The sequence below is a fragment of the Bradysia coprophila genome, unplaced genomic scaffold, assembly GCF_014529535.1.
Source record: "Bradysia coprophila strain Holo2 unplaced genomic scaffold, BU_Bcop_v1 contig_94, whole genome shotgun sequence".
Taxonomy (NCBI): Eukaryota; Metazoa; Arthropoda; class Insecta; order Diptera; family Sciaridae; genus Bradysia; species Bradysia coprophila.
Window position 1 is genome coordinate 6272064 of NW_023504022.1, and position 15315 is coordinate 6287378.

Genomic DNA, 15315 nt, shown 5'->3' on the forward strand with positions numbered 1-15315 from the left:
CGACAAAAATAATGACAAGCTCTGGGTAATATGTAGAATTGAAGTACAAGATTTGAAATCAATCGATTAAAAATGCTTTTTGATCTATGGAAGTAATAGACCCAATAATAATACTGATCATATGCTTGCCGTATGTAACAGGTTAAATGAACTCTGATCAATTGCTTAATTTGCTTTGTCATTGGAAAATAAATGTTAAAACAAAATGAAGTAAAAGATTTTATTTCAATCAGCCGAAACTTTTCAGATCCAATCAATAAACTCGATAGGCCGTATTATCTTTAACCTTCCTGAGTAAAATAGTAAGAGACAAATTAATTGACACAATACGAAACGCTTGAGCTGATAATTATTTTTGAACAAAATTTACATAAAATGAAAACGAAACATAAACGGGAAAGATTGTGTTAAACGATGGCCTTAAAAATAACAAAATAACCGTAGAAACTTCTTTATGACTCGATCATGCCTCCCAACAAATATTATTACCGTGTATTTAATGAACATTGGCTTCGAAGTACCAGATTTGGGTGAATTTAAGGCTTTACGTTGTCTTAGAAGCACTCCAAGTGTAAATGAAGTAAAGTTCGTCACATAAGTGAATCGGAGTGTTCGAAGTATATGCAACGAAATATGTAACGAAAGGTTAAATCTAGTACTTCACATAAGTGAATGTTGGAGTGATAGAAGTATAGACTGTTATGATCAGAGCGAGAAAACCGAAGACTAGTGAATTATAACTCGCCTTGGGGTACTTGTCAAAATATTGGTTTTTCTTTCAACATGTTACGTTGAGAACGAGAGGACCGATGACCAGTTTATCATAAGTTGCTTTGGGGTACTTGTCAAAATATTTCTTTCTTTTTCATCATAACACTCTATAGATCAAGCAAAATACTAAATCCAGTACTACATTTAACTGAATGATCCAGTTAGCTGTATTCAATCCAAACAACTAACTTTTGATTTTTTTCCTAAACTTAGAATAAAAAATCAGTTAACTCACGGTCGCCCCATCATAAAGAAAATTCTTTTGTTTGTTGCCTTCTGTATTTTATATGTAAAATTACAGTTCAGTTTTAGATCGGATATTACTCATATATGTTCTGAGTTTACAAAACAGTCAGAACACAAAAATCTAGAACTCGCTACCATCATTAGTTACATCATCTGCGATCACTAAAATGCTGCCTGAAGACAATTTTTCCAATTAAAAAGTAATAATACGTTCAAACAATGAAATAATTTTTTTTTCCTTCTTATTTAAATAACAAAAATGAATAATTTCTTCTTCCATCGTTTGGTCAACAGAGAATTTCGGTCTCACACTTCTATTTAATAACATTTTAATAATATGAAAATGTTACTTCGGTAAAAATATGAATAATTTCAGTCTAAATATTTGCTCTTCATAATAAAATGGATATATAGAAAGGTAAAGCGTCTATATAGAGACACACAGATGACAACAAAATCTTCTCTAAAAATACAAACGTAGAAACTATAGGCCATGTTGTGTTGTTGTATTTAAAAGCAAAGAGGTACAAAAAAAAGAGTAAATAAATACAATTCGTGGCCGGTGTTTTGCATAAATTATTTTGATTAACTCTCCGCTGATGTTATTGCCCTCTCAACGTAATATCAGATGAAACGCATTTCGTATATGTATACCGAGATATAGGTACAAAAACCACATTTTGTATATAAATGTATTGTTAATATTGACTATAGACAAATAAAGATTCTAAATAATCGCCGAAAAACTTGCTGGCATTTTAATGATTTTGAATGATAATTAAAATATGATTCCATTTTAGTGGCTTTTGTGAACAATTTCCTTTAATTATGGATCACGACGATTTGTATAATTCGACGATCAAATTGTGATTTTTACTTGTTTGATTGTTCAAACATTTATATTGACTCAACTTCAGACAACAACTTTCCTGAACGATCTTATCAGAAACGGATAGGCATCTGTTATCGACAGCAATGATTTACAATCAATGATCAACGGTGTATAGCAAACTATTTATAGCAAAATAAATGTTTAAAAAATTGAAGTACAAGATTGGCTATCAAACACTAGGCATTTTGAAGTACTAGAATCGAATTTCAACCTGCATTACAATTATCATGATTTTCCTTGGATAAATGAAATATTTTGTGTGCAGAAAAATCGAATTGGTATTTCGAAATGTTTAAAGAAATCTGAGCAATAATTTGAACAACAGAAGTAAGAGATTTATCGAATGCATAGCGATGAGTTTGTCATTTCTAAAAGGTGAATGAAATTTGTAGCATACCGATCCTGAATCCTAATCCTCATAAACTTAAATCCAAAAGTTATGTTAAGTAAATATTGTCCAATGACTCACCTTTAGAATGCACCTTCCCTTCGCCTCATTTTCCTGCACCGAAACGTTGTAGAAACTCTGGTCGAACAGTGGTTGATTGTCATTCACATCATAGATGGTGACAAATATTGTTGCCGACGATGACAATGTTGGAAAACCACTATCCTTAGCTATCACAGTTAATTGCGGCACCGGTTCCGTTTCACAATCGATATGCGCGCGAGTTGTCACTAGACCGGTGTGCTGATCGATTTGAAACCACTGCGAATGTGTATCGGGTGTATCGACCAGCGAATAAACTACGGCCGAATTATTGCCTTCGTCGCGATCAATAGCTACCACTTGTATGACAGATGTACCCGGATCGGCTATTTCCATCACATGGGCATGGTAAATGTCTTTTTCGAATTCGGGTGCATTGTCGTTGATGTCAATCACTTTTAAATAAATCGTTTTCGATGCATGCAACGGCGGATTACCTTGATCGGTAGCGACCACACTCAATGTGTAATTTGGCTGAACTTCGCGATCGAGTGGCAACGAAACAATTACCAAATAAATGATGTTATCGCGTGTCGTTAAGCCGAAATGCCCGTCGCCACCACTTAATGACACATTCACATTGGAATACTCCGTTTTCGAATCGGGATCGTTCACCGATATTCGAGCAACAAATTCTCCCGGCTGGGCAGATTCAGAAATTTTCGGCGTTGCATCGTCACTGAGGAAAATTACATTTATTGTCGGCTGATTGTCGTTAACGTCAGTCACTCGAATCGATACAAAAGCTGTCGTTTCCAATGGTTGTTCACCGTTGTCTTTGGCAACAACGACCAATTCGTGGAGTTCTTTTGTCTCAAAGTCCAGTGGTTTATTCACCGAAATCGACCCGGTCTTAGAATCGATGCGAAACATTTGATCTTTATCACTTTGTCGCCGATTTATCGAGTATGAAACCAAGCCGTTGTCGTCGGCATCGGTATCAGTAGCGAATACTTGCAGAACACTCGTACCGATCGTTGCGTTTTCGGGAATAGTAGCAAAATATCTGCTTTGATTGAAAATTGGCTGATTGTCATTGACGTCCTGTATTGTGATATTTACAGTCATTTTTCCACGCAACGGTGGACTACCGCCATCCAAAGCTTCTATCACTAAACTATACTCTTGAGTGGTCTCTCTGTCGAGAAATCCATTTATTTGTAAGTCTAAATACAACACATCATCCCGTTCGCGATGGGACGACAGACGGAACGCATTATTTATGTTACCCGACACAATGTTATACCGTTGGGTATTGTACCGACCCAAGTCTAAGTCCCGAGCCGGATTCAACGTACGTTTAACGTCTCGAGGCGTGTTCTCGGGAAATTCAATATTCATCACCGGCGTCGGAAATGTCGGCGCATTATCATTCTCATCCAACACACGCACAATAACGCGCACATTTTCATCGCCACTGAACGGAATCGCAACAAACGAATACGACGCTCTCGCCTCCCGATCCAATGACACTCTTGTTCTTATTTCACCCGTTGTCTGATCGATCGCTAATTCCGTATCGACTGCACTGCCCGGCACCGGCACAATCAAATACGGTGGACCACTGTCGACGCCATGCAACAGTTCACCGATGAAACCAATTTGCGTTCCGACCGGAACGCCTTCCGATATTTCCAATTCGCGTGTGTGTTCGGCCAAAATTGGAATTATTCCGCTGCCAATTAGCCACAGCCACAGCCAAATGAGCGGTGGCATAATGAACTTTGATTGGGGTGCTGCCATTTTTAATGTAGCAGCATTTACGCTCATCATCACCGATGAGAAAAATTCAAATCCATAGTTGCTGTGCAACTCACCGCTCGTATTAAATATGTGTGGATGGGTACACACACACACACAAGATGCGCCTGACGAATATACTTTTCCTCAGTTTTTCGATCGCTGAAATTACGTGAGAAAAATTCAATTAATTTACCGTGTCATTCAGTTGTGGTTAATCAAATTGAAAACTAATGAAAATAAAAACGGAGGAGAGAAAAAAACGATTTTTTAAAACAAACAAAATGAACTGAGCACCTTAATTGAAGCAATTTAAAACCCTTTTTAGATCGTAAGCTCATTTCTGGACACTTATTTCATAATTTTCAACGTTTTTCTACGAATTTTGTGTCTATAAAAATAAAATATAAAAATTAATGCTGGATTGGTGTTGCTGTTGGTGCTGGTGCTGTGTGTATATATATATTATATAAACAGTATACATAGCCGAGGTATTATAATATGTATGAGAATAAAGCTAATGCATTTGAAAAATAATGAAGTAACACAATTATTAATTTTAATCGAACAACAAAGAACGAAAAAACGTAGCATAATAACGAAATAAGTGAGTCTACACTCTGGTGTACAGCGTACATATATATATATAAGCCATAAATGTATAAATATATTTAAAAAAAAACTCTCAAAAGAATAAAAAAAAACATGCGGCAAATAACAAATTTCATGTTCAGTTCGAGGTTCAGTTCAAATTTGAGGCAATGAATTGCATTTTCTCGCTAAAGAAGTATAATTTAAGGTTTTTTTTTTAGGAAACGAAAACCATGTAGACACACTGTGTGTGTATAATATATGTCGAATCGATGTGTATAAGGCATGAATATTACGAGTACATGTTGTTTTCTTGTTCAAAAATTCGAGATTTATATTGACTAGGTTGAAGGAATTACGATCGGAAGAAATTCTCGAATCTGAATGTCGATGAGACGAAAATATTTCGGGGCTGGTGGGTGTGATGGTATCCGTTCGTTTTCGAATTTACTCTTTTGATAATATTTTCTTGGCGAATGTCGACCGTTACCCCACTGTAACCAGAATCAAGAATAGGGAATGCATTTACCGTCGATTTTGAAAAACCGGGAAACGGGAAAAACGGTAAATGAGAAAAAAAATTCACGGAAAATTTCCCGGGAAATGAATAGTACATTCTGTACTCCTTTAGACATTTTTTTGGATGAGTTGGGAGTTTGTAACTTGCACCGATGACAAATGCTTTCATCCTACCCCTACTAAGTGGCTTATTGTGCTCGCGAAGCCCTTCAGAAATGAGTTTACCGTTCCTTTATTTGCATTTTTCAGGATGATAAAGAATTTCATATCTACATATTTCAACAGAAATATCGGAAATCGATCGTGTGAGCTAGTTTCAAAATTTCTGTTGGACAGTGTAAAGATTGAATTTTTTACTATGCTGAGCGAGATGCTGAGAAAGGAAATAAATGAAAGGTAAGCTCCTTATTGAACTGTTTTCATGAATTTTTGACGGACGTTGCTTCAATTGGTTTCTTAAAGATGTAGTAACACGATCTTCTAAACTTCGAATTCTGTAGACTTTCTAAAGAACATCAATTTCAGAGTTGCAAACTTAAGGCTAAGTACAAATGACACATTTTGCGTTGCTCAGATCGACAATTATGCTGCATTTTCTTTTGTTTGGACTGTGGTGAAAATTCAATTACAATAGAAATTACAGCATGATTGTCCAGCTCAGCAACGCTAAATAAACTGATCCTTTTTTCTTAGTCTAGGTCTGATCTTGAGGTGCAATTTACGATGAAAATGTGATGAAAATGTTCACAACGAGTTCAAATCAGATGTAATGCTGTAATGCAACTAGAAGAATAATTCAATTCAAGGTATTATTGCAAAGGAAAAATGTAAAAATCATTCAATTTTTGAAATGAAAAAAAAATTCCCGGGAAATGGTAAACTGGTTAACCGGTTTTTCCCGGTTTTTAATTTCCCGGTTACATTCCCTAATCAAGAATCTCCATTACAATGTGATATAATCTGGTACTTCTTTTGTTGAAAAAATGACACAAAATCTTTTACTGTAATTCCGTCTGGAATTATAACTCAGTTAATAGGTGTTCCTCTTCAGCTCAGAGGAGAAATTAAACAAGCTCGGTTGAATGCTGTTGATTAACTTATTTCCTTGACTGTAAGTCATGGGTTTTACAAAAGAAAATACATAATACTTTCACTATTATTAAAAATGTATGGAAATGTGATGAAAAAACGTTAAATGTTAAAATTTTGTGCCCTTTGTTAACATGTTTACTTGAGTAAATCACAACGGATTTTCAAAAACCTTTTTTTTTAATCGACGAAGTATTGAAATCCTCGTCAAGTTCGAAAGAAGCCTTTTCTGCTCTTTGTTAACACGATAACTGGAGCAAAGTTCAACCGATTTTCAAAAACTTTGTTTTATTCGATGAAGTATATATGACATGACACATTTGGGAAATAACAAAATTAGGATCGAAAATGACATAAGCGGGGATGAAAAGAGAGCGAAAAAAGTGTCAGAGAATGTTGCTCTTTCGGTACTAAATTTGGTGATTGAATGTGACGGTTTTGGTACTCCAGGGAGAATAGTATGTACCAAGGATCAAAAAGGTGTGTTTTAGACCCAGGTGGTGAAAACGTCCAGGGATGGAGCGAACTCAGGTCAAGTTCGAAAATGGGCGGTATCGGTTCAACCATCTGGGAGAAGTTCTCGAAAGAAGCCTTTGTTAACACAACAACTGGAGTAATTCTCAACCGATTTAAAAAAAATGTTTAGTGGAGAATGTAATGAATTCCTGATGTTAGGTTCTAAGATAGATTATGTTGGTCTAACGAACAAGCTGATGTTGCTAACAGCATTTTTGTATCTATTTCAATAGTTTTTTTCGTCATTTGATTTTGCCTTGTAAACAAAACCGAATAAACAGAACAAAAATTAACGAGTGTTAAGGGCCGCAAATCACACGAGTTTAAGTTTCATTAGCGTATAGACAACGGTTCGAAGGTTTTCAATGAAACTAACCAGAATTAAATCTTCAATGAGAGAATTATTAGACCGTTCTAGTAGTTCTTCTTCTAAATATCTTTTTGTGAGTAATTTAGAAGAATAGATTCTACTCTTGGAACACGTTAACTGGAGTAATCTCAACGGATTGGTTCAACAATCTGGTAGTAGTTCTCAAAAGAAGCCTTTTCTACTCTTTGTAAAAACGATCTGGAGTCTTGTTATTTGATTTTGCCTTGTAAACAAAACCGAATAAACAGAACCAAAATTAATGAGTGTGAAGTTTGCGTCCAGAGCGAAGCGAGGGCCGCAATTCACACGACTCGTAAACATACATCATTTTTTACCGAGGCTTTTTATATTATACAAAATTACATTCCATTGAAATAAATCAATAAATCATTGTCAATAAAAATACTATTGAGAAGCTCAGACAAACATTCAAGGGATATGACCCACCCAACAGGTGGATTGATTCATGTCTAGTACGGACATTTACTGTATTGGAATTAGCAGATTTTTGCTATATAAGACCGGGGTAAGAGCTTCTTACGAAGAATGATGAAGAATGACATTCATGAAGTTACGTTCGCAGATCGATAATATTAGAACAACGAGATGGGAAATCATACTCTAGAGAATCGTTCTGCCTTGTTGCAACGATAAGGTGAGTAACTCTTCACCGATTTTCAAAGTTTTTGTTTTGATCGACGATGAATAAGACTGTTGAGATGAAGTTCGTAGATTGATAATATTGGAACTACTAGATTAAAAACGCACTTCAAGCAAAAGTGATCATAGTCGATAGCTGCCAAATAGAGTAAAATTTTGTATGAAACGGTTTTTTTACAGTGTTTCACAGGTGTGTGGCACTCAGTCAAGTTTCAGTACCCTATAGATCATTTTCATGACCTTGTAAACGTCAGACACGATCCCAACTGTCAGACATGTCGAAAAATATCGATTTTCATGTAAAAACCAATAAATTGAACGCAGTTAACGTCAATTGATTGAGGTTAAAGACTACTTGACGAAAAATTAAGTGGGGTTAACGTTGACGAGTACCGTATAATGCAAATGATCTATTTAGAGTACCACTCATGCTGGAAGTGCGTTGTCTGAAAGTTTTTTTTTCTCGATGACGATAACTCCAGTAAGCATTAATGAGTGTGAAATTCACACGAATTTTTCTTACAATTAGAGAAACTCAGACTCTTATGTGTATGGGACGAATAGAACGAATGGATCGAACAAAAATCAAAGTTTGCGCGTTTGCGGTCCCTTCACGATCCAATATAATTTTTAAATATTCAAAAAAAATTCAAAGGTCCTAACCCACCCAAGTGGTGGGGCATAGTATTTTCTTGTCGAATGTCGACCACACTTTAACCAGAATCAACAATCTTCATTGCAATATAGTCTGGTACTTCTTCTGCTTAAATTATGACAGAAAATCTGGTACTGTATTGGATTTAACAGATGTTTAGCTATAATAAGACCAGGGTCATAGCTTCTGTTTGTCCTTTATGACGATAACAGATGATTAGCAGATTCTTAAACGTCGATCTCGATTAAACATATGTTTGGTTTCAAACGTATTTTTCAATCAACAAATCCTATAAATAAGGAGTTTTACTTTTATCAATTTCATACTTGAAAATGTGTGAAAAATGGTTAAAAAAACATGAATTTTCTTCATAATTTCGAGAATCACCCGATGAACACTACCCTTCGAACAAAAGTGAATTCTTGTAATCGAAAAAAGTGTATTCGATTCAGGCACACCGTGAGACATCTATGACTTATTCAAAAATGCATCAAAGAAAACCATTGCAGACTTTTTGTTATGACTACTGAATGTGTTGGCTCTCAAGCATGTACAATTACACATGCAAGTCCTCACGATTACTACATAATATTGCATGATAGTCAAACGATTTGTTTTCTTGTAAACAAGGCCAAATTGTTTAAAGAAAAAATCACGCAGTACAATTGTGAACACTACACGGTTCACATTGTACAATGTTCAATTGCGAATTTAGTAGGGCTTCCAACTTCCACACATATTTGTTGTAAAATTACATATCAGGTGCACTAACTGGCTGGCATGCTAAAATCACTTAATTGAGCAATTTAGCGCAAAAATTTGTACAGTTTCACCAAGAAAATATAAAAAGAAAATTTCTCTATTTGTCAGTTTTCACACACAGCGGATTCGTAGAATTGCAAACATTTTTTTGTGCATAAGCACACAGAGGAAAAAAAACGGTCGCATTCTTCGAACAAGTGTAACTGTCGTGTTTATCCAGCGAAAATATAGAGAGACAATTAATTTGAAAGATAATTGTTAATTAAAATCGTTATCGTCGTACAGACGATGGGGAACAATATGGGGAACAATATGTGTGAAGAAACACAGGAAGTGACCGAGTAAAGGAAGTGCACTCCCCAAATGAGAAACCGTGTGCGGTAGTAGATGTGAAACAAATAAACAAATATTTGTTGTTCACCTAGTGTTCATTTTTGCTTGAAGACATACATCCAGCAATAAAAAGACTAAAAATTGTTCGAGAAAGTAACTGTAGTTTCAAGCTGTAGTTGGATGCTTCTTCTATTTTCACTCTAGTATTAGGAAATACTCTTCGGAAACTGGAGCGCAAATGTAATAGATTTTTGTATAATTGTGTTACATTTCGTCATAAAATTACCAACTTCACAGTGACGGGCATTACCAGAGTGAAGTTATTACACAATAAAATGGTGCACAAATGGTGAGGCACTGAAAGAAGGTGTAGGGCCGCTACAGGCCAATCGAGGTTTCCTATAATACTATTTTATAATTTAGTTATCACCATATGAGTATTGCCCTTCAGCCTATAAGTCTTATTGATTATATTTGATTTAAGTTTAAACTTAAAAGTTGACTTGTCTTGGAAGATGCTACCATTTTTAATGGGAAGAATCGGAAATTTATTAAATAATCAGAAGGCTGAGTATAAACCGCTGACAATAACTGTTTGTCGAACTTGAAGGAGCATGAACAGTTACGGGTCACACTTATTAAGCCATAAGGCAGGCAGAAAGTCTATGAATTGTTTTATTCAGTAAACGTTTTCGTATTAACGTCTTACGCTATCTGCAATCGATAGCAGCAACAAAAACACACAACAAGCTCTGGTTAGAAATATATTATCTAGCAAAATGTATGACAAAACAAATAAAGTAAAAGATTTTCTACCAATCTGTTGAAACCCCTAAGATCAACAGAATAGACTGATGATATGCTTGTTGTTTGTGAAATGGTAATATATTGCGATGACAAATAAATCACTTCGGAATAGTTACTGTCCATTCTCCAAAAATCTCTCAAAAGTAACTTATTTGTGAATTGTGTCTTGTCTCACAATTGAAAATTAAAAATTGTGAAAATTCGTTATCACTTTTATTTAGAAACCACGTGTAGCACATAGGACGGTACGTATCAGGGAAATATTTTTGTGAAAACATTTTGCGAAACTTTTCCAAAAACATTTTTTGGAAAATTAAAAAATTCCAAAAACAGTTCCTGGTTCACATTTCCAGAATGCCGGCTCACTAAAAACAAGATGGAAGGACGCAATTGAGTCGGATATAAAAGCACTAAGAGTAAACAATTTTCCGAATGAAGGGGGATGCTGGAGGACAGGGTCTACTTTATAGATTTTCTTAGAATTCTAAAATTGTTAGAAATATTTTTAAACTTTCAAACTCTACAAAATTCAAAATTTGTAAAAATCTACAAAATTTTAGACATTTTAGAATTTTGTAGAATTTTCTAGAAATTTTTCTGCAAAATTCTGCAATTTCCAAAAATTTCTTTAACTTCTTATGGATAATTTTAGAAAACGTTTTCTAGAAAATGGGACCTGCTGAGGAGGCCAAAACCAATAGTAGGTTGTGGAGCCAGAGATTTCCAGCTTAAGTTATGCTGCATGGCTACTTTTACAACTTGCTAGGAAACGTTTTGGTATTTGCTTGCAATTCGTCACGTAACTCCCAATAAATCTATTCTTTAAATTTAAAAAAAAAAATTGACAAACTTAATAGACCTGTAGAATACGTTTGAAGCGAAACGCATATTGTGGGTCTTGGACCTATTATTCGAAATTTTATTTACTGAAATTACTGAAACATGCCGAAATTTACCAAACAATTTACTGAATTTACCAAAATTTACCGCAAATATTTGTCGGTAAATTTCAATCAATTTAAACTTATTAAAATTTCTTCAGGTTTTTCTAATTTCAGTTAAGAAATGTTCCCAATAATATGCCACGGTCTTATTTTATTGTTGGAACAGCAGTTCTAAGGATTTTTTAAACTATGCAAAGCCAATTTGGAATACCAATTGAAATCGGACAGGACCGGAACACTATCAATCCATACGACTTAAATCTCCACCTTATCTTATAAAAATTTAATTTGACAAAAGACACTGAATGTAAATGGGGAGCACTGCCAATCGAGCAAATAACATTTAATCACGCGTTTAACCTGTTAGAATGAAATACTGACGAACGAATAATATGAACGGATTACACGCAAATTAAATTTTACATCGAAAAACCCTTTCAACTTCATATATGATAATTATACTGCAAAGAGGTCTTCATCATCATAAACGAATGACCAATCTTTCCGAGGCAAACATCTCTCCGACTCATTTTGTATCATTTTTATAAAATAAAAACCAACTGAGAAACGGAGAGATTTTTTTTTTCTTAATTCTTTTAATGAAACAAGTATTCAAATATCGTGATAGGTGTACTTCATGTATATATATATAACACTTCATGTACCATGCTTTAAAAAACCGTCTGTGGTGTGGATGGTCTCACGGATTTTCATTTACAGACATCAGGCAGACAATATGAGAGTGCAATCAAACGAAAAGTTTAATTTAATGTGTTCGGATTGCTTAATATTTTTTGGCCATTTTTGTGAAAATTGTGTGTAATACACTCGGCCAGAATGGAGAGAAAATGTTATAAGTAAATCGAAATGATATAAAAAAAAATGAACGAGCCAAGTCTCCGAAATAGGAATGTGTGTATACAAAACGAAAGACTTAAACGCAATAATAAGAAACGAACCATTATAAGGTATAGATCTGTTACCTGTTTTTTATTTCATATATTTTCTTTAAATGCATGAAGATATATACCTAGTTAATTTACCCAAGTCTATTTTCGATGTAAAGGAATGTGTGTTTTGTTTGTTTGAAAGAAGCAAAAGAAACAACAGACCAATGGAGATTACACTTTACCTTAGATATTTTAGTTGGTTTTTTTTTATTCGTCTTCTTCTTCTGTTCGTTATAAGATGCCAACTTGATATTCGTTTGTAATCCTTTTGATGTAAAAATGTATTAATCCGAATAATCCAAATATCGTTTTCGTTCAATTCAACGAAAATTTTCTGTCACAATTTTCCTCTTTTTAAGAAAAAAAAATTTATTATTTTCCGAACCGGTTGCCACTGAAGAGGTAAAAAGTGTGTGTTCTACCTACTTTATGTTTAAAAAGTGACACAACAAATACATCCAATCTTAATTTATCTATAACTAACACAAACACATTTCGGAAAATTCGATTTTCATTCGATTCTTGTAATATGTTTTCACTTCTATTTCACCAAAGACAATTTTCGTCGTTATTTCGAACACAAAATTAATATTATTTTCAACCACGAAGCACTGTTAATCCAATAAAAAGTTGAAGAATGGTTTCCATGTTGAATTTAAATTCCTTTCGTTGAAAGTGTTGTCGTGGGTAATATGCTAGGTAAGGTTTTGTTGTCGTTTTTTTTATGTTTCTTTTGTTTTTTTTCACATTTTCTTTGAACTGAACAACATTTTCCGAACCGAAAACTCTAATTAAACAGACACACTCGACGGGAAAATTCTAGTTTCTTTAATCGTCAATACTATCTTCATCCAATTTAGATGGAAAACTCTGTCAAACTCCAGTCTTTACGATTGTAAAATACTTTTTTCTTATTTAAAAAAAAATGTTAAACGCGCGACGATTTAGGTGGTTTTTGTACTTCTTTCTCTCACCTTAGCGTACACACAACTGGTTCACTTCAGGTAAATGTATTCAGAGATCGACGAAACATAATATCGACTGTGAGTACAAGAGAGATAATATTTTCGTGTACGCTGAAGACAAGGACATCAACAGCGGCAGCTTCACATTGTGCTTGCACAATGTGTGTTGCATATATACGCACACAGAGCTTATTACCATTAGAGATCAAAAAACCAGACTTTTGCTTTTAGATTTCTTATACGATCGCTTCGATCGTTTTCTTTTGCTTTTAATACTTTTCGTTCTTTAAAAGGTACGGCTGTTCGCGATGTAAAAGCATACATTTTTCTCGTATAGTCTCTGAGCTAAGAGAATTGTGGATCGTGTGGATGTGTGCAATTCCAAGTTTTTCATTGGGATTGGTCATCATCAACATTGTATTATTCATGTGTTGACTTACCGTATAATTTAGCAAGGCATTTTATAGCACACATCTCAGCTCTTTATTCTCCGATATATACACACATGTGAGCATAATACAGCGCAAAAATGTGTTAGATTTTTCCAATTCTCTTCGTAATACGTTATTCTATCCGTTCCGTCAATAGGACGACTTATAGTGCGCACAAAAAAAAAACTATAATTTGGGCTCAATTTGCTGATAATGCTGTGCGGTGCTAAATAAACATTTCATTTTAAATGGATGACATTTCAATATGCCACTTATGAACCGATTTTAGTGTTGCTCGCCATCCATGGCTAATCGAGGTGTTCTGCACTTAAAGTATATGAAAACAAACTTTTAAGCACCATCGTACATTACCATTACATTACATGCTATACTGTACAGTGTACAAGGACTGTTAATTTAGACTAGTCAACTCGGTGGGCACCGTGTTCCAACCTACACAATTTCATGTTCTTTTTGTTTTTGATACAATTTTGAATTTCTTTGGAGTATCTTTGACCAGAAACGATAGTTTGAAGGCTGCACATAAGTAATTGAGTAATGAGCATTTCAATTCAGACCGTGATATCATAAGCAATAAGCAGCCTGTTTCTGCTAAGACCATTAATTTATCGTCAACAGTTATTGGTTATTGGTCTGACCTCTGAGCATCGAAGCGGAAACAAACTATAAAAATGTCATGAAATTGCCTAAAATCTCCATATAAAACAGATACGTAAATAACTATTTATCGCAAACGATGTCTTGTCAACCTCGTCTTCGCCTCAGATTGATAATCTACATCTAAGGCGATAAAATTCGATTCTTGTTTCATACATAGGTTTTCGTGCGGCATATTTTCTCCACTGAAATGCGGTAAGAAGATGGGGCTTTGTTGATGCTCTCGTTGATCACATTTCAGGTGAGCAAATTTTCTCACCTTTTGTTTATTCCATGGAGTGAACAAGAGTTTTTTCTCTTCTTTTTGGTTTGGTTTTGAAAAATTTTTCGTGGATAAAAGCGGTTATTCATGCCACTCACCGATGAAAAATGAAGTGTTCACCTTTGGGAGAAATACAAAATTCCAACTCGAGCGAATTGACACAAATTTCGCTCTTGTTGGTATCCCTTTGGTAAACAAATAACTATTTTCGTACTGAACTGTGTAAGGTCTAATAATCAGTATATTGAGAAGATTTGATGGCATTCACTTTTACTAATAAATTTTCTACGAAATAACCGACACAAGTCGGACAGACCTTCTAACAAATATAGAAAGAATTTATCCTATCGAATGGTCATCTACTCCTTTTCGCTTGGCCCTTCACAGACGACAAGAACATCATCAATGAATTTACTGAGTCAATTACTTTTTTCGATCACAGTATTTCCAATAATTTCGGAGCTATGAGCGTTTTGAGCCATTGAGGTATGAGACCTATAACTCGGAAAATACTGCAGATAGAAATTTCGTTTAAAAGACAAAGTTTTAAAGTTTCAAATTCTAGTCGACACGTGTTTCATGGTTTTCCCGAAAAATCTCCCATTTGGGAGCTATGAGCGTTTTAAGTGCTAGCTATGTCAGCC

The 15315-nt window shown here is 34.7% G+C and overlaps 1 protein-coding gene across 2 annotated transcripts in view; it reads right to left on the reverse strand.

The window, feature by feature from the left end:
* The window catches only part of LOC119085135 (protein dachsous), a 135215-nt gene extending 121880 nt beyond the window's left edge, over positions 1 to 13335 (reverse strand). For both annotated transcript variants that reach the window (XM_037195404.1, XM_037195403.1), the window contains exons 1-2: positions 12518 to 13335; positions 2379 to 4301 (exon numbers count right to left, since the gene is read on the reverse strand). In XM_037195404.1, the coding sequence (XP_037051299.1) occupies positions 2379 to 4172 (1794 nt within the window). In that variant the 5' untranslated portion in view covers positions 4173 to 4301; positions 12518 to 13335. The remainder of the gene's footprint in view (positions 1 to 2378; positions 4302 to 12517) is intronic.
* Between the last annotated feature and the right edge of the window lie 1980 nt (positions 13336 to 15315).